The sequence below is a fragment of the Saprolegnia parasitica genome, assembly GCF_000151545.1.
Source record: "Saprolegnia parasitica CBS 223.65 unplaced genomic scaffold supercont2.45, whole genome shotgun sequence".
Lineage (NCBI taxonomy): Eukaryota > Oomycota > Saprolegniomycetes > Saprolegniales > Saprolegniaceae > Saprolegnia > Saprolegnia parasitica.
The window spans coordinates 238,543-256,874 of record NW_012156439.1 but is presented as its reverse complement, the minus strand read 5'-3'; the positions used below and the strand labels follow the sequence as shown (position 1 = coordinate 256,874).

The window sequence follows — 18,332 nt, the reverse complement described above, 5'->3', positions numbered from 1 at the left end:
TCGACACTCTCAGTTCAGGAGAGAGCACACAATGGTTTGAGATTCGGGCACACAACGGAAGTGTATCGACATACGACGGTAACGGTCTCGGAAGCAGGAAATAATAACGCTGGAAGTGTGGTGGTCGAACGTATGAGGGCCAGAATAATCTAGCTGCCATATAATCATGATGCCATGCGCTCCAAGAAGATAACATAACGGGTAGCTCACCGGTAGACTACGGTATACAAGGGGTAATTGATAGGCGGTACCGGTATTACTAGGTGTCATAGGTGATGCAACCAACTAACCCGCCTCGCCCACCACTGGCATGAGCGGATACCAACCCGGTTGTTGCCACACGAATTCGGTCTTGATTGAAGAGCATCCTTTCTTGCAGCACCTGCTCTCCCCGAAGTTTTACCTGTATTGTGCTAAATGTATTGGCACCGTTGCGTTGGGTTGATGTAACATTACTCGTGAATGTACGCTATGTCATAAGAATAGGTGCCGATGACTGCGATCACAGTCAATCTGGCTCGTCGTCCACTGCTCGTTTTCGCTCAAGGCGCAACTCGCACGTGGTGGCCCGGCGGGATGCCCGGATGTGCGCAGCGTCTGCGCAAAAGTCTTCCACGAGCCGCGACGGATAACTGAGTTTCTTGAAGATCGCGCGGCGCTCAGCACTGCTGTACCGGTTGATGCGACGCGGGGTCGTCTCGATCGAAGCAATATCCACGCATTGCACTCGCTGGTGGACGTACGCCATGCCGAGCGGAGGTCCGTCCTCGCTCGGCACGGCGCTGCCGCCGTGCGTGCGGCGGAATTCGTACACCGTCGCGCTGCTAAAGTGCACCGTCTTGGCGCGCTTTGGGGTCGATGGCCCGTCGCTGCTACGTGGCCGCCTTTTGGTCCCAGTGCCTTCGCTTTGCTTGCGCTGGAGCATGCTGCGTCACGTGGCTAATGCAATTGTGGCGAATTGCAGCATTTTTGGCGCGGAAACGCATATTCACATAGACGTGCATGTGTGGTGAGAATATATTACTGGTAGGAACCCATGGTAGGAACCTCTGGTTACACCAGCCCACGGGGGATTAATTGTCTGTCCGTCTGTCCGTCTCCGTGTCCGCGGCTGCAGTGATTGGTAGAAATTTAAAAGATACTTCCTTCGCGGCTTGTCGCTGAACCTCGTTCCCCTTGGTCGAAATTCCCTGAAACAACCGATGTGTCCTACCTTGGGTACTCTTGTACCATCTTGGCGCCATGTCGCTCGAGCTCTGTGACGTTGCGCTCTGTGGCGTTGCGCCGGGGTTGTCTGTGTGCACCACCATCTCAGAAAAGCATGCACGCAACAAAGGCCAGCGACACCTGAAGAGAAGGCTGCGTGGCTCCAAAAGCAGCGCCAGGGCAAAGCCAACGCACGCGCCGCTCAAAAGGCGAGCGACACACCGACGCAGAAGGCTGAGCGGCTCGCGGTAGCATTCTCTGTCCGCTTACAACCGTGTTGTCTCCTCGTTCCACTTGATGTGCGTCCCTCGCCATCCGCTTGCCATCCGCTTGGCCACGTATAAATTTAACCCTCGCGCCACCGTCACAGCTACACTTGCCAACACAACTTGAATCAACCAATGCCATCACAGCAGTCATGGGAAGGGGACCGATCGACAATTTCGAATTCAACTACCTCGTTCTCGCCTACAACGGCCACTTGCAACAATATGTCCTTCGCATTCCTCGAGCGCATCATTGCGCGAGGCGCACGCAGCGATGATCAGCGTCAGCGTGGCCAACAGCTTCGCCGACAGCACGCAAGATGCGGTAACAAACTGCATGCCCTGCAACTCACAACCTTCACATAACACAATGAGCGACGCGGAAGACACACGCTTCAGGTGTTTCGCACTTCCACCGACTCCATTGCTCAACTTTCCCTCACAATGAGGTTTCCTACCAGCCCACTCCGCAGGAACCTAGTTTTAGGAAATAAAATATGGTTTTCGGAAGTGGTGTGGACGAAGCTTGGCGCCAAGCATTTTCGGCTTTAGTCGTTCAGCGCTAAAATTCACGCCCGCACCCAGACTCTTGTTTAGCCCGAGACTGTCGTCTCGTCTTCTTCTTGGACTAGGCTGAGTGGTCGCCATGTAGGAAAGATGTGAAAAACTGTACTACGTACCAGCGCCATGTGAAGGCATTTTTCCCACGCTATTTCTCACGCATAAAAACAGCGTTTGATTGGAGGTGGGAAACGTAGACAGCATGAAGCATGGGGTTATTAGGACCGGTCACTGGGCAACTTTAATGTACAAATTGTCCTGTGACACTGCACATATAAGGACCATGTGGTGTGGTGCTGCAAAAACGGGAAAATCCTATCTTATTATTAATAGTGCCCATATTTGCCACTGAAAGAGTCGGACATAGCGTTGCGTGAGGTCGAGGCCGCATGTTGTACGTTTACTCGTATGCAATGACTTCTTGAAGGTAGCGCGAGCCATTCAAAAGGAATTGGTCATGATTCATTGATTCATACTGTCTAAGATGCTGAAGGCATCTAGTTGACCACCCTTTGTACAGTCGGTGGATTCCTGCATCACACGCAGGACGTGTGGGGTTCGAGCGCCGTAGGCGCTGTCCCCTTAACGGGGACTGCCTCGTAGTATGTGGGTGTAATAGGCATTGGCTATAATTCGGAAGTGGAGACCAGGCATTGGTCGATTTTTGCTTGAAGGGACAGGCCGGAGACTAGACATTGGTGGAAATTGAAATAATTCAATCTAACACTCGAAGTTCGAAATCAGGATCTTTGTATCTTCGACACGAACCCTCCGACCGTTGCGGCCGCTGAAATGGAGCACTCCATGGCGATCGCGCCACTGCGAGTGGGACGCCAGCCACAACGAAGGGTCGTTGATCGCGCCTTTCGAGCTTCGAACTTCCCTCTTCCTTTTTTCTTCTCCTCTTCGATTTTAAAAGGCACAAAGTGTTATCTCCCCACATCGCCGTCCCTTTCTCCACTTTTCATTGCCGTTCCCGTCAGTACATAGCATCCACTCGACTCCGAAAAAACGGCAAAACGGACATGCAAACAAAGGCGACGTGCCGGTATTGTAAGAGGATGAGCTAAGAGGATGACGATCGCATACCAAGTATCTTGATGGGGCGCAACAGGTAATCAGACGGGCGAAAAGGAGCATACAAAGGGCAAGAGGGAACCAGCTAGGCTTGTTCACCGCGCGCACGCGCGATTATTTTACTTTTACACCAAAGAAGCGCCCGTGCGTCCCCATCCACCATCAGCCAGACCACTGCCCAACTCCAGAGCAATCACGGCAGTTCCCGCGAGGCGCAAATTGTATTGGCAAACCGAGTTGGTAACTGTAGGGATTCAAGACAAGACACGATCTATTTCGTCCTTCCATTCCTGTGGCAACGATCCTCGTCTAAGCCTACTCGGACACCAGCTGCTTGTGCATTGCTAGTTTCATTACCCACGAATCTGTAACGCTGCCGACAACTAATCGAGTATTGTACTAGTCGACAACCCCCCGGCAAATAGGCCTTTGCGCAGCTGTTTAAAGGACCGTGCGATTGGCCCGAATCACTACAATCAAAATTGCAGGAGCACAGAATCCAATTTGCCATGGATGTCGCCGAGCGTCTCGCGGTCCAGCGTGATCGCAACCGGCGTAAACAGCAGCGTCACCGCGACCGCAACACTACCGAACGCAAGGCTCTTAAGCGCCATATCTACATGCTACAGCAGTACATTCGTAACTACAAGCCGCACGCTGGCACGGCACTGCCGTGGAAAGAAGTCGCGTCGGTCTTCGCCGTGGCCAGCGCCGACGCGCTGTCGACCAACAGCAACCTGCGACAGCAGTGCAAGCAGCTCCAGCAACTCGGTAACATTCTCGCGACGTGGGCCAAGGCTGTCGAACGCAGCCAGTACCCGCCGGTAGGTCTTGAGATTTGTTTGGCATTGCGAGTTGGCACGTTGCAATAGGAGCCAACTGAGCCGTTTTTGTGGCGCCACGTCATGCTGGCGAGCGACCCAACGGCCCGCAAACTGGGCCTCGACTGGTACTCGCAGCACTTGTACCACAACACGGAGCGCATTCTCCAGTACGCTCAGTTTCCGACGCGCTCGAACTTCGCCGACAACCTCGAGGTCAGCTGCGGAGACGACTTGGCCGACTTCTTGCTCCGCATGCAATACGACGTTGCGCTACCGTTCGAAGATGCGCGTGTGCGTTTGCACGCGTCGTTGGTCGACTTTATCCGGGCGCACGACGTCGGAGTCCACACAACATACTTGAACGAAAAGATGTGCGCGATTGTTTGCGGCAGGTTGTTCATGTAGTACATTGATGCATGTGGCGTAGCTGACCAGTCAAGTCGACTTGAAACTGAGCCTTTACCGCGTCGCTGCGGGCCCTCGAGTTGATTATTGTGTCAGTCGCCACTACACCACGGCGGACCGCAACGTCTACACCTTTGGCAACCTGCGCCGCGACGAGACCAACGGTGCGGATACCAGTCATGTGTGGCGTCCAAGAATGTTTTGGTACAAGTGCGTTGCACGGTAGCTTGATCGATCACCTCGGTTAGGTGCACACTGGACCGCGTGGGGCCACAGACGACGCGTTTTCGTCTTCTCTTTTACAACGGACCGCTTGAATGGAACGGACGCCGCTTGACGTGGCGTGACGAGCTGACAACGTTTGTACCGGATGCGTCATTCAAAGCGATTGGCGACTCGGGCGACTGGGCAGCGTTCCATCGCAAGATGGCCGAGTCGTCGCGCGGCCAATTACAATGGCATTTACAACACCTTGGCTTGGACACGCTTCCGCTTCGTCCGTGACCGTTGTGTCGCAGCACCTTTGTCCATAACCACTCCCTTTTGAAAATACGCCAATGTACAACCAGTCGACAAGAGGCATTGCAGCGACTGGATGTTGTGTACCTCGGCAGGTCGGATTGCTTCGTGTCAAGCAAGGGTCCTAATCTACTGTAGCGGTGCAAAGTCAGGTTCGATTTCCGAGGAAATCTTCTTCCGTCGCGCGTAAAAGCGGATGAATAGTTTCCATCGCGGTCGTAAATGCTGGTAGATAGAGCCTCGGCCCAATCAATGATGGAACTTGTACAGAAGTTGGTGACCTCCGTCAATGTTTCTCTCCGGAGACATGGCGTCGCGGCTCCATGACCGAAGTATGCCGTCGCGTCCCCGTCCCCTTTCGGTGCGTCATTCAACAAGAAACTATGGTGGTGATCCCTGTGGGGTACTTTAGCGGTCAGTACACGCTACCGCCTCAGGCCGACGACAACGCTGCTCTCTCACAATGCACCCTGCATTGACGATGGCGTTCGGCGTATCCCATGATCGGACACAACAGAGATTCTTTCGGAGCCGCATTATAACAAACGAGTACAGTACTAGTACGTTGGTTGAGTAAAGGGCACCCTTGGCTTGTGCCCGCGCTGCTGCTCTATCTCATTTGTAAATTGTTGTGCGTCGTCGACGTGTTGCTCGTCATCGCACGGCCCTCGATACGTCTCGAGGCCGCGCTGCAGAGATCATATCTCAGCTGCATCATACATGCAACAATCGAGTTGTACGTTGGTTGGGTGGAGGTACTATGGCCTTTTACGAACGGGGCTGCTGATTTCGTATGTCAAACTTGGCACGAAGTTGGCGCGTTGACATGTAGCGAGACAACGCTGGTAGTACGCGCATTTCTGTTCCGATCACGGCGCACAACCAAGAAAAGAACGTTGGCACTGCGCTGGACCATGCTGCGCTGCGTATCGGGGTGTCGAAAACGCCGAGGCGGCTTGCATTAGTAAAAGAACGAGGGACTATATTGAATGTGCCACGAGAAGACTCCTTTCACCTGTACTCGCAACGAAGGTGGTGATGTGACACCTCAACGTACAACCGCGCGGTGTGCAAAACTGAACGCCCTTGATCGGATCCGTCAGCCAACGCAATGCATGCACCCCGAACGAGTGCACACACCTCGTCTAGTGCGTCATCTGACGCGCGACCAGCGCGGCATACATGCCGTCACGGAGGCCTACGAGCTCGTCGTGTGTGCCAAGCTCGCACACGGCGCCGTCGTGGACGACTGCAATCATGTCGGCGTTGCGGATTGTCGACAAACGATGGGCAACGATCACGGTCGTACGGCGCTTCTGCTGCAAGAGAGCGTCCAACGACGCTTGCACGATGCGCTCGCTCTCCGTGTCGAGCGCCGACGTGGCTTCGTCCAGCAAGAGCACGGCCGGGTCCCGGATGATGGCACGCGCAATCGCGATGCGCTGCTTCTGGCCGCCCGACACTTGCGCGCCGCGATCACCGACCGCCGTGTCGTACCCGTTCGGGAACCGCAGGATAAAGTCGTGGGCGTTGGCCTTCTTGGCGGCATCTTCAATCTCGGCTTTCGTCGCACCCGGCTTGCCCGTGGCGATGTTGTCAGCGATCGTGCCCGCGAACAGCACTGGCTCCTGCGACACGATCGAGATGTGGCTACGGAGCGACTGTACGTTGATCGACCGGAGGTCGTGGCCATCGAGAAAGACAGCGCCGGATACGGGGTCGTAAAAGCGCTCGAGGAGGCTAATCGCCGTGCTCTTGCCACTTCCAGAGCCACCGACAAGCGCGAGCGTCTGGCCGGCGCGCACCGTGAGGCTGTAGTCCTTGTAAATGATCGCGTCGGGGCGCGACGGGTACGCAAATGCCACGTGGTGCAACTCAAGCTCGCCCTTGACGTCACCGAGCACGAGGCCATCGTTTGCCGCGCAGTTGATGGTTGGCACCCGGTCAATGATACCAAAGATGCTCTGAACGGCCTTCTTGGCCTTGCCAACGTCGCCGAGCGATTGGATCGCCATGCCGACGGCGGTGGAGCATTGAAACATCGGGTTAAGTACCATAAACATTCGCTCGAACGTCAAGTCGCCACGCAGCATGAGCCAGCCACCAAACCAGAAGAGGAAGGCGAGCACGAGCAGCATGAGTGCTTGCGAAATGCCGTACGCGACACCCGCGTGGAGACCCACTTTGCGGTCGGTCAACGACGACTGCTGGAGGTAGGCGAGGTACTTGGCGTTGGTTGCCGTTTCGAGGCCAAACGAGGCGACAGTCCGGATCGAGTTGATGGATTCCGAGAGGAGTGCGCCAGCCTTGGTGTCGCCATCGTTGACGTCCTTCCCGGTGCCGCCGCTCATCGTGGTCGACTGGATGTAGCCGTTGGCCATAAAAACGGGAAAGGTCGCGAGGATCACGAGCGTCATTTGCCAGCTCTGCGTAAACGCAATCACTATCGTGACGGCGACCGACGCGAGCGTCACAAGGATCGCGTTGAGCGTCTCGGCCGTCATGGAGCGAATGGCCGCCGAGTCGGTCGCGAGGCGCGTTGTGAGAGCGCCAGACGAGTGCTTCTCGTCGTCAAACCAGCCAATGTCCTGGCGCAGCATCGCATCAAAGCACATGGCCCGGATGCGCGACGTGAGACGCTCGCAAGCAATCGCAAACTGATGGTTCTGGACGACAACGGCCGCAAAGAAGACGGCACCCAGCGCCGCATACGCGCCCGACCAAATCGACGCTTCGTGCAGCATGGCATCGGCACCGAGATCGACGCGAAAGAAAAGGACGGTCGATTTGGTCAAGAGCACACCCCAGATCGGAAACACGGCGCCGTTGACGAGCGCACCAAGGCTGCCCAAAGCAAGATTCAAAAACTCGGGCTGACTCAAGCGCCAGACGCGCATGATCGACACGGGGCCCGACGGAAGTGACGCATCCGTGCCCGACGCCGACTCGATCGACGATGCCGTTACGTCGGCTTCGGTAGTCAATGCCGGCTTGTGCTGCAGCCGGTTGTGGCCCAACGCGGCGGGGAACGCATCGTCGGTGGTCTCGGAAGTTTTCATCTGCGCGTCAACAAGCGCCTTGTAGAGGCCGTCGGGACGTTCCAGTAGCTCGTCGTGTGCACCATCTTCCGCGATTCGACCTGCTTGAAGCACGACGATGCGGTCGGCGTTCCGGATCGTCGAGAGGCGGTGCGCAATGATGATTGTCGTCCGGTTGCCCGATGCCACGAGACGGTCCAAGGACTCCTGCACAATGTGCTCGCTCTCCGTATCGAGCGCGGACGTCGCTTCGTCCAGGATCAGAATGCTCGGGTTCTTGATGATCGCGCGCGCAATCGCAATGCGTTGCTTCTACACATGGACGGTTTCAAACTTTGGAAAGTGCAAAGTGGGAAAGGACAGCATACCTGGCCGCCCGAGAGCTGCGCGCCGCGATCACCAACTTCAGTGTCCAAGCCGTCCGGAAACCCCATGATAAAGTCGTACGCGTTGGCTTGCTTGGCGGCTGCAATCACCTCGTCGAGCGTCGCGTCTGGCTTGCCGTGGCGAATGTTGTTGGCAATCGTGTCCTGAAAGAGACACGGCTCTTGGCCGACAAGACCGATCTGCGACCGAAGCCACTTGAGGTTGAGATCCTTGACGTCGTGGTCGTCGAGCAAGACCGTGCCGGAGAGCGGGTCGTAGAAGCGCTCGAGGAGCGAGACGATTGTGCTCTTGCCACTGCCACTCGCGCCGACGAGCGCAATCTTTTGGCCTGCCGGGATCGCGAGCGAGTAGCCGGCGCAGACGCGGACGTCCGGCCGCGACGGGTACGCAAACGAGATGTTGTTCAATGTGATGTCACCGCGGACAGACGGCAGCATCTTGCCCGACGCTGCGGTTGCATCGATCTTGGACTCGCGCTCGATGAGTTCATAGACGCCGTGGGCGGCTGCACGGGCCGCAAAGATGGCTTGGATAGCGGGACTGGCTTGGCCGAGCGCCATCGAGCTCATAATGATGCAGAAGAAGATGATGAGGACGCGACCGCTGTCGTAGCAACCGCTGCCGACGCACGACCCGGTGATCTGGTCGTCGGCGACCTTGACCGCGCCGTAGTACATACCGATCGCGTACGTGCAAAATATAACGAAGAACATGCCGCCTGTGCCAACGCCGACGGCGACGCCTTTCTTGAGACCGGCAGCTTCCGTCTTTGCGAGCGCCGCCTTATACTTGAGGGCAAACGACGTCATGGCGTTGAAGACGTGCACGGTGCGGATGTTGCTCAAAGCTTCCTGCGCGATGCCGCCTGCCTCGGCGTACGCGTCGACGCCGGCTTGCGTGGCAGCCGTGATCGCCTTGATCATCCAGTAGCCACTGCCAGCGACGAGCGGCGAGACAGCCAGCAAGACGAGCGCGAGCTCCCAGCCGTAGACCAAGGCGACGATGACGCCCGTAAGACCCATGGTTGAAAAGTTGATGGCGTCCGCGACCTTGCGCCCAAGACCTTCTTGGATGATGAGCGTCGTATCGGCGACCCGCGTCGCGAGTTGCATTGGGTCGTTGACGTCGAACCAGCCGACTTCTTGGCGAAGGATGGCCGACGCGTAGGCGTGGCGAAGGCGCTTCGTCTGGCGCGCCGCCGCAATCGAAAAACACGCAATCTGCGCGAGACCGGACAGAAGCGCAATCGCAGCGACGACAGCAAACTGGATCACGATGCGGCGGATGCCCGCACGGAAGTTTTCGGTATCGTCGCTCAGGCGGTTGGGGCCCACGGCGTTGAGGGCCTCACCAAAGAAGACATCCTGGATGCACTGAATAACGCCCGTGGTCATCGCACTCAAGGTACCGAGCGCGATGAGGACCTTGTCCGTGGTGTCGGCGAACGAGAAGAGCTTGGAGAGAGGCACCATGGCCGGCGTCTTCGCGACGGGAGGCGCGCCGGCTTTTGGCGTCGAGCTTGGTGCATACGCGCACGTATCGTTGTTCGTGGGGCTCGATAGCATTGTTTGCAAAGACGCTGCGATGAAGCCAATTCAAGACTGTGTGACGGACGGCCTTTGATCAGCTCGATTGGGATCGCCTACACTCGCGTCCAGCTACCATCATTCTATGCACCCAGCATAATGAAACCAATGAACCAATGCTGCGCGGACAATGGAACGTGCATAGAAACATCCGTAGGTCGCGAGTTGGCACGTGGGAAAACAAGTTGTTCGCCACCCGACTAAAGCTTGGTTGCATCCCGAATTGCGTACTAGTACATACCGGTACCGTAAATGCACACAGAACAGATGGTCCGCCGGGGGGACTTCGAGGGTTTGAGGGCGCTAACATGGACAGGGCATGGAAGCCCCAGGTTGAAGGATTTGGGGAAAGAGTGTATTCGGTCATTTTCTGCGATCCCCTGGTCGGTTGAGGGGTTGCAAGGGTCGGGAAGTTAGAAAGATGCGTCCCATCCACACCATCTGTTTGTGTGCATCTAGGTGTCATGATCGCAACTCTTCGTTGGTTTTCGGTTGCTTTCTCCTGCCTCTGCCACGTCATTGGCTGTCAGTAGGTTTTATCCCGTCATATCAAGTGTGGGGGTTTTGCCACTGTAGCAGTTTGTGCCGCAGCTAGTGTGCCCCCCTCGTAATATATGATTGCTCCCGTTTTTACGCACCACACCCTGTGTTCCATGTGTGCAGTGGCACATGACAATATGTGCATTGCCGTTGCGAATCGAACGGTCTAAGCAGTCCAAGGTTACATACAGTGTACGTTTCCCACCTCCCAACACACGGTGTTTTCGTGCGTGAAAAATTACGTGGGAAAACAAACCTCCGGCACACCGCACATATTCAACCATATCGTGGATGGCGCTCGTGCATCTGCTCGTGCATGATATTTCTGACATCCTTTTTCATCAAACATATTGATTGTGTGTCTTTGTTGTTCTTGAAGTGGGTCGTACAATACCGGTACACCAGTAGATATTAATAAAACTATGCAATTTTTTTGTCTGACTTTTTTCGTTGTGTGCTATCGGTTGTGGAACTTGATCTAGGCAGGCGGAGGCAGGAGCGCAATCCGCGGAACAAGGTGCTGGCGCGGCCAGTCGTGTTGGGCGAGGAGCCGGAGAAGGCGACGAAGAGCAGGTTGCACAAGATTGCGTGTCTTTGTAAACATGCGTTTCCGCGCCAGAAATGCTGCAATTCGCCACAATTGCATTAGCCACGTGACGCAGCATGCTCCAGCGCAAGCAAAGCGAAGGCACTGCGACCAAAAGGCGGCCACGTAGCAGCGACGGGCCATCGACCCCAAAGCGCGCCAAGACGGTGCACTTTAGCAGCGCGACGGTGTACGAATTCCGCCGCGCGCACGGCGGCAGCGCCGTGCCGAGCGAGGACGGACCTCCGCTCGGCATGGCGTACGTCCACCAGCGAGTGCAATGCGTGGATATTGCTTCGATCGAGACGACCCCGCGTCGCATCAACCGGTACAGCAGTGCTGAGCGCCGCGCGATCTTCAAGAAACTCAGTTATCCGTCGCGGCTCGTGGAAGACTTTTGCGCAGACGCTGCGCACATCCGGGCATCCCGCCGGGCCACCACGTGCGAGTTGCGCCTTGAGCGAAAACGAGCAGTGGACGACGAGCCAGATTGACTGTGATCGCAGTCATCGGCACCTATTCTTATGACATAGTGTACATTCACGAGTAATGTTGAAACGACCCAGAGGTGCCCTTGGTACCAACAATATGTGGGCAGCAAACAAAAATGTAGCACAATACAGGTTAAACTTGGTGATGCTAGAAAGGACGTTCCTAGCCTGAATCACTACAATGCGCTTAGAATTTGCAGCAACTCATTTCAATATCGCGAATGTGCAGTACCCAATTTGCCATGGACGTCACCAAACGTCTCGTGTACCAGCGTGATCGCAAGCAGCAGCGCGACCGCAACAATACCGAACGCAAGGCCCTCGAGCACTAGATCTATTTACATCCTACAGCAGTGCATTCGTCACTACAAGCCGCACGCTGACATGGCCCTATACAGTAATTGTACCGTGGAAAGAAGCCGCGTCAGTCTTTGCTACAGCCAGCGCCGACGCGCTGTCGACCAACGACAACCGGCGACAGCAGTGCAACCAGCTCCAGCAACTCGTAACACGCTCACGATGTGGGCCACGGCTGTCGAACGCAGCCAGTACCCACCAGTATGACATGTGTTCGGCTGTGTGAGTGTGCACTTTTTGATAGGAGCCAAATGAGCCGTTTCTGTGGCGCCACGTCATGCTGCCGAGCGACCCGACAGCCCACAGACTGGGCCTCGACTGGTACTCGCAGCACTTGTGTACCACAACACGGAGCGCATTCTCCACTAATATAGTTTTTGGGTTATAGGAAGCGAGCGAGCCATATGCAGCACGTGCTGCTCCCGACCGACCCGACCGCGCGCCGCACGGGCATTGATTGGTTCTCACATCGCCTCTTTTACAACACGGACCGGATGCTTGCGCACACGTTCTTTCTATCGTCGTCGTTACGGCTCCAGGACCACGTTCAGATCGACTGTGGCAACGATTCGGTCGACATTTCTGCGCGCCTGCAGGTCGACATTGCACTGCCACTCGAAGTCACGCACTCGGTCCTCCATGATGCGATCTGGTCGATCATGCGCGGTGACGGCGCCCCTTTCCTGCTAGCGTTTCTCGATCAGGAGGTCGCAAACTTACCACCATATGCACGTACTGACGCCTCAAATTGCACTGTAGATGCTGTCTTCATCATGATCTTCAGCAGTTTAGCGTGGACGACAATGTGGGCCATTACATCGGACGGGAATTCCACGGGCCAAACCGAGTTGTTGGTCATTTCGGAGAACCTTCTCTCACGGCTCCACGAGCGCAGCATGACATGGCGTCCTCGCCTTTTTTGGTGCGTCATTGAACAGGAATCTGTGGTGGCGATCCCTTCCACCTACTAGGCACACGCTCGACCGCCTCGGGTCAACGACCACGCGGCTTCGTGTGCTTTTCTGTGACGCGCCGTGTATCGACGATGACAGTTGGCGCATCACGTGTTAAGAAGAATTTGGTCACGTCCAGAGCACACTGGTCTTGAAGTCGGAAGATGGCGAGTGGGCTGTGCACGAGCGCTTCATGGACGACTGCAGCTCGTCCATGCTGCAGCGGCATTCGCAACGTCTTGGTTTGCACTTGCCGCCGATTGTCTAGTCGTTTGGTCGTAGCAATACGGTACATATGCAGTATCATTCTATATCGTTACCTCGAAAAGGCATTTACGGTGGCCACGGCAAGCGTTTGCCGTGAACCATCGAGAATTAAAAGCCCGATATTATGGTGCAAGTTGTATACGCTCGTATACTCAGCGTCACACACAATTATATGAAAAGAGTTAGCTCGATACTGTCGGAAGCAAATGCAGACCAAGCTCATGCCACTGCTCCGTGAGGAACATCGCCGCGTAGTCGTCCATGAAGCGCTGGTGCGTCGTCCACCGATCGGCCTCGGGGACGTGGCAAAACGAGCTGTCGATTTGACAATGCTCCTCGTGCCACGTCATGTACTCTCCGTTGGCGTTGATGCACGGCGCGTTGTAGAGAAGCACGCGCACCCGCGTCGTTCGTGGTCCCAATCGCTCCAGTATGTACCTAAATCCAGTGTGAAATAGCAATCCGACAAACTCGCATGCGTACCAGGCGAGACGCGAGCGCCAGCCGAAATGCGTCGCGCTCGGGTCGGCAGCCGGGCGAACGTTACCCACCAAAAAGACGATACGATCGTGAGACTTGAACTCGCGGCCCACGTTGTACTGGCAATTGTTGGCGGGGGTACGCATGCGTTGGTAGTACATGTTGACATCGATGCCCTCGACCATCTAATTGAGCGCCTCGCCCTTAGCGTAAGCACGCACGCACAATAGGAAAGAACACACCTCGTGGTCGAGATACGTCGTCGACACGGGGGCGTTGTCGCCACGCAACGTCGACCAGATCGAGGTGCGCATAGCCGCATACGTGTCTTCCAATGAGAGCGCAACATCAACTTGTAGACGCGCGATACGGTCCAGCAAGTCATTGCCGTGATCAATCTCGACGTGGTCCATGATCCGCATAGGCGTCGACGGAAACGACGTGCGCGCAAGCATTCGGTCCGTGTTGTGGTAGAGGCGCTGGGTGAACCAGTCCAAACTCGTGCGTCTAGCCATCGGGTCGGTAGGGAGCCAGACGTGCTGCCACGTAAACGGCTCGCATGCCTCCTAGAGCCCAAAAACTGTAAGTTCAAAGTGCAATCTCCGAGAGGCCACTGTATACCGGCACATTGCACCGACGGTCGATTGCCGCCATCCAGGAAGCCAAGCAATGTCCTAGACTGGTGAGGTACTCGACTTGTTGTCGGAGCTTGGCGTTGATCGTTGTCGCGTCCTCGACGGCGTCTTGAAGTGCAGATGTCACTTGCTTCCACGGCAACGCCGTGGTCTCACGAGGCTTGGTGTACTTGGCCAGAAAGTGCTGAAGAACATAGAGTTGCTTCTCGAGGTCCTTTTGCTCGTCGACATCGCGGGCGCGGCGCCGCTGCTGCTTGAGTCGACTTCGCGCTCGGCGGCGTTCGTCGATAGCCCCCCTGGTGGTCATCATCGCCAATGCAAAAGTGACCATATTAGCTTACAAGCGCTCTGCACGACACCTATCATAATGACAATAACTCTTTGCAAGGTGCGTCACGCTGCGAAGCTTGAAGTTGGATCGACAACTCATCAGCAAGTTGTCACGCGCCCTGGTTTTGTACCAATGCTCACGTCTAGGGTTCCCACATATCCGGAGGATCGACCAATTCAATCATGTAAAAGTACAAGTACACTGAGCAATCGAATAACAAGAGCGCTTCGGAAAAGTTGATGCACGGCCTCTGAGTTGACCGGATCATCGTCGCACGACGTGCTTTCTCGTGGGTGATTGTTGCGGCACTGTGCAAGTGACGCACTGATTGGCTAAATCAGCGGCATCGTTATTCATTAGCCAATCAGTGCGCTGCATTGAAAAATCGGCCACCAACCTTCGCCACCGACGCGATCCTCAAGCGACACCAAACGTTGACGCACCGGAAATTTAGTACGAGGTAGCTCATAGGCGCACCAAGATCCATCTTAAGGTATTAAGGTACCGTGTCATGCTTTGGAGCAGCAAGATCTCGATCGTCGAAGCCCAGGGCGCACCGCGCAAGCACACCGCGCTGCCATCATGGGCACAAGTCATCAACGTCTTGAAGGAAATGGTGCGTCACCAGGCACGCGGCTGCGCATGCCATGCTAGAATCTGCGTCTTTTCGTGGACCACCTTTGTCGAGCGCAGCTGCAACACCATACTACGGCTGACAACGATGATACAGATCTCTCTTCGAATTGATGCTTCTTCAAAGTGATGATAACAAGTCATTGACGTGGCCGTCCTCTCAGAGCATCTTATCACCCTCAATTGGTTTTGCCAGCAGCATGATCGCGTGGCCATCCGTTGAGACCGTACGAAGGGTATCATCGATTGCATGTATGCATCTCTGGAGCAGCCCTCCAGCCCCTAACGTCACATTTCAGAGCGTTCTGCAAGAATGGGCGCATCATACAAGAACAGCACGCACATTGCGTGGCGATACGAGGGACAAAAATGAAATCGATGTTGTAAGCTCGCGTGTGCGAGGCAAACCAGCACTTTCTGGACGACATTGGCTCGGCGTGCATGCCAGAGTGGCATGCGAGGAACCTGTCGCTGCTGCCGACAGTGCTTTTCTACCGGTAGGTGAGAGACGCCTCGCATCTTTGCGATGAATCCATTGATAGAGCTTCAAAGAAAAAAGGCAACGGAACTACGACGCGTGCACATGGGTGGCGCTCGCCAAATGCCGATATGCAGGAGCTTCCAGCGTGCACTGGTATCCTTTAAGAAATAGGTATGACAGGCGCACAACTGATCGCAGACATCACTCACGGATCACACGGTTTGTCGCTGAATAAATCCACCAAGTTGAAGCGTCGGCGTTGGACACGCAAGACGTTTTCCGAGTTTGCACCTAGAAGCAATTGGCAAATGGAGATCACCGACAAAGAAGAGCGTCTTCGAGAACGTCGCCGGCTCAAGCAGCAGCGGCACCGTGCCCGCGATCTTGACGAGCAAAAGGATCTCGAGAGGCAGCTCTACGTGCTTCAAAATTTTCTGGCCAAGTACAAGGCGCATGCGGACACGGCCTTGCCGTGGAAGCAAGTGGCGTTTGCGCTCCAGGACGCTGTCGATGACGCGACAACTGTCAACATCCAGCTCCGACAACAAGTCGAGCAACTCTCCCGGCTGGCGCACTCGTTGGCCTCCAGGACGATCGACCACGGCTTTATTAGTGTCCCGGTATGAGTTGCATTTTTAGAGTGCACGTTTGCTAATGTTTATTTGGTTTGGAACCGTTTACGTGGCAGGTCGTAGGCCTCCCGACCGACCCCGCAGCGTTGGGCGGGGCGACTGAAGGGCCTTACGCTGTAGAATGAAGTCGGGCACTCGATAGCCTCGAAGATTGTCAACCCGGGGACGGGTCATAGCTATTATTTATCCGACTTAGCTTTTCATTTCCTTTGGTGATCGTGCAGATGCGCAGCCACAGCTGTGTCCTCCAAAATATACTCTAAACCGTATCAGGAGCCCACAAAATGTTTGTCGTTTCAACCGCTTCAAGCATTTCATGGCCCCGAGGTGGACACGTGTGACCAATCAGCAGTGGGCAAATGACGACGGCGGACAAGGGCGGGCACCTCCGAACACTGCGTCGCCTCAAGCAGCAGCGACGCCGCGCCCGCGACCTTGACGAGCAAAAGGATCTCGAGCAGCAGCTTTATGTCCTACAGCATTTTCTGGCCAAGTACAAGGCTCACGCTGACACGACCTTGCCATGGAAGCAAATGGCGTCGGCTCTTAACGACGCTGTCGACGACGCGACGAGCATCAACATGATGCTCCGACAACAAGTCGACCGACTTGTTAAGCTGGGGCACGGTTTAGCCTTCTGGGTAGCCGCGGCATATCGCCGAAACAACATACCCGTATGCCCTATCCGAGTTTGCACTCTCGCTTGGTACAAACTGGTATGTAGGAAGCGAGCGAGCCGTTCACATGGCAGCAAGTCTGGCTCCCGATCGATCCGATTGCGCGATGCACAAATTTGGACTGGTTCACCCAGCGCTTCTTCCACAACACGGATTGGATGCTTGCGCGCACGTTCTTTCCGTCGTCGTCTTTGCGCGTCATGGACCACGTCGAGATTGATCACGGTAACGACTTGCTTGACATTGGCGACCGCATGCAGATTGATATTGCGCTGCCGCTGGATGACACGTATGCTTGTATCCGCCCAAATATCTGGGCCTCTTGGACGGCGCCGTGGAGCCATATTCCCGTCACGGTTCTCGACCCCGCGGTACGTTGTTGCTCGTCCTTGATACGAGTAGAGTTGATATAAAAGACGTCGTAGTTGGTCGCCAGCATCGACCCAAATATGCGCTTTCAGCGTGTCGACGTCCCCGGCGAAGTCAGCTACTTTGTCATGCGCGAGTTTGCGACCCCCAACCGCTTTGTATTTGTTATTGACAACGTCTGTCAATTGAACGACGATCCAAGCGTGTGGTGTCCACGCCTGTCGTGGTACGGGTCCTTTCTTGCATTCCGGCGTATATACGTGATGCGTCCTTGTAGGTATACGCTGGACCGCGTCCGCCCCAACACGATACGCCTCCGTGCCCTGATCTACAACGGCCCGTACGTCAAGGAGCGTTCGCGCAAGACGTGGCGCGATGCACTTTCGAGCTTTGACGCTCACGCTGACGCGATCACGGAAGCGGCCAAATGGGCCGCCTTCCAGCAGTTTCTTGACCACGGGGCTCACATTGCCCTTGACCACGACAGACGCATGATGGGACTGCACTTGTTCCCAACCATGTAATGCAAGCAGAGTGTGCATGCTGTCGTTTATTGAACTCGTCATCGTGTGGCTCTGGTCGAGGTGCAAGGACAGGAGGGGGTAAGGACATGTTCGTGTTGCAAGACGATACGAGGAGTACTAATCCATCCATCGGTGCGTGGGCAGTCGGTTGCCATGCTCGTCGAGCTGGCAGTCACGGTTGAGGCAAATCCAAATGAGCGCTAGCGTCGACTGCTTCACGCCGTCATGGGACCGGATGAACGCCGCGCCTTGGCCGCCGCACTCGGGGCACGCGACGTCGTAGTCGCGCTGGAGGGTCGGGTCGTCAATGATGTCTTCCGGCAGCACATCGAGCTGGACGCGCGAGTCCTTGACGAGCTCGTTGGCGTAGATGCACGACTCGGGCACCTCTTCGTTGTGGCCGCAGTTGCGGCACGTGAACGTGAGCCGCTTGAGCTCGCGGTCTTGGCTAGGGTACAACATGTTGTTGCTACATACGTCGCCTATAAGCCCTCCTTCGCATCGGTA

The 18,332-nt window shown here is 55.7% G+C and overlaps 9 protein-coding genes across 9 annotated transcripts in view; 5 read left to right on the top strand and 4 right to left on the bottom strand.

Annotated features, from left to right (window-relative positions):
- Positions 1-508: 508 nt before the first annotated feature.
- Positions 509-925, bottom strand: SPRG_09181 (hypothetical protein; the record flags this gene model as incomplete). Its single annotated transcript, XM_012348615.1, has 1 exon — positions 509-925. The coding sequence occupies one exon, from the start codon at positions 923-925 to the stop codon at positions 509-511; it is 417 nt and encodes a 138-aa protein (XP_012204005.1).
- Positions 926-3,619: 2,694 nt separating this feature from the next.
- SPRG_09180 (hypothetical protein) lies at positions 3,620-4,565 on the top strand (the record flags this gene model as incomplete). The annotated part of the gene is made up of 3 exons (XM_012348614.1): positions 3,620-3,934; positions 3,983-4,276; positions 4,362-4,565. 3 exons carry the CDS (start codon positions 3,620-3,622, stop codon positions 4,563-4,565), a joined length of 813 nt encoding a protein of 270 aa, XP_012204004.1.
- A 1,438-nt stretch (positions 4,566-6,003) lies between these two features.
- SPRG_09179 (hypothetical protein) lies at positions 6,004-9,848 on the bottom strand (the record flags this gene model as incomplete). Its single annotated transcript, XM_012348613.1, has 2 exons — positions 6,004-8,208; positions 8,265-9,848. The coding sequence occupies 2 exons, from the start codon at positions 9,846-9,848 to the stop codon at positions 6,004-6,006; spliced, it is 3,789 nt and encodes a 1,262-aa protein (XP_012204003.1).
- A 1,215-nt stretch (positions 9,849-11,063) lies between these two features.
- Positions 11,064-11,818, top strand: SPRG_09178 (hypothetical protein; the record flags this gene model as incomplete). The annotated part of the gene is made up of 2 exons (XM_012348612.1): positions 11,064-11,437; positions 11,716-11,818. Exons 1-2 carry the CDS (start codon positions 11,073-11,075, stop codon positions 11,816-11,818), a joined length of 468 nt encoding a protein of 155 aa, XP_012204002.1. The 5' UTR covers positions 11,064-11,072.
- Positions 11,819-12,247: 429 nt separating this feature from the next.
- Positions 12,248-12,620, top strand: SPRG_09177 (hypothetical protein; the record flags this gene model as incomplete). Its single annotated transcript, XM_012348611.1, has 2 exons — positions 12,248-12,550; positions 12,603-12,620. The coding sequence occupies 2 exons, from the start codon at positions 12,248-12,250 to the stop codon at positions 12,618-12,620; spliced, it is 321 nt and encodes a 106-aa protein (XP_012204001.1).
- A 625-nt stretch (positions 12,621-13,245) lies between these two features.
- Positions 13,246-14,488, bottom strand: SPRG_09176 (hypothetical protein; the record flags this gene model as incomplete). The annotated part of the gene is made up of 4 exons (XM_012348610.1): positions 13,246-13,501; positions 13,547-13,728; positions 13,786-14,109; positions 14,165-14,488. The coding sequence occupies 4 exons, from the start codon at positions 14,486-14,488 to the stop codon at positions 13,246-13,248; spliced, it is 1,086 nt and encodes a 361-aa protein (XP_012204000.1).
- A 1,443-nt stretch (positions 14,489-15,931) lies between these two features.
- On the top strand, positions 15,932-16,375 carry SPRG_09175 (hypothetical protein; the record flags this gene model as incomplete). Its single annotated transcript, XM_012348609.1, has 2 exons — positions 15,932-16,243; positions 16,319-16,375. 2 exons carry the CDS (start codon positions 15,932-15,934, stop codon positions 16,373-16,375), a joined length of 369 nt encoding a protein of 122 aa, XP_012203999.1.
- A 239-nt stretch (positions 16,376-16,614) lies between these two features.
- On the top strand, positions 16,615-17,825 carry SPRG_09174 (hypothetical protein; the record flags this gene model as incomplete). Its single annotated transcript, XM_012348608.1, has 5 exons — positions 16,615-16,896; positions 16,980-17,221; positions 17,273-17,303; positions 17,358-17,527; positions 17,579-17,825. The coding sequence occupies 5 exons, from the start codon at positions 16,615-16,617 to the stop codon at positions 17,823-17,825; spliced, it is 972 nt and encodes a 323-aa protein (XP_012203998.1).
- A 117-nt stretch (positions 17,826-17,942) lies between these two features.
- Positions 17,943-18,332, bottom strand: part of SPRG_20734 (hypothetical protein) — a gene marked incomplete at both ends in the record, with an annotated part of 532 nt that continues 142 nt past the window's right edge. The window contains one exon of the mRNA XM_012348634.1: positions 17,943-18,294. Within this exon, the coding sequence (XP_012204024.1) occupies positions 17,943-18,294 (352 nt within the window). The remainder of the gene's footprint in view (positions 18,295-18,332) is intronic.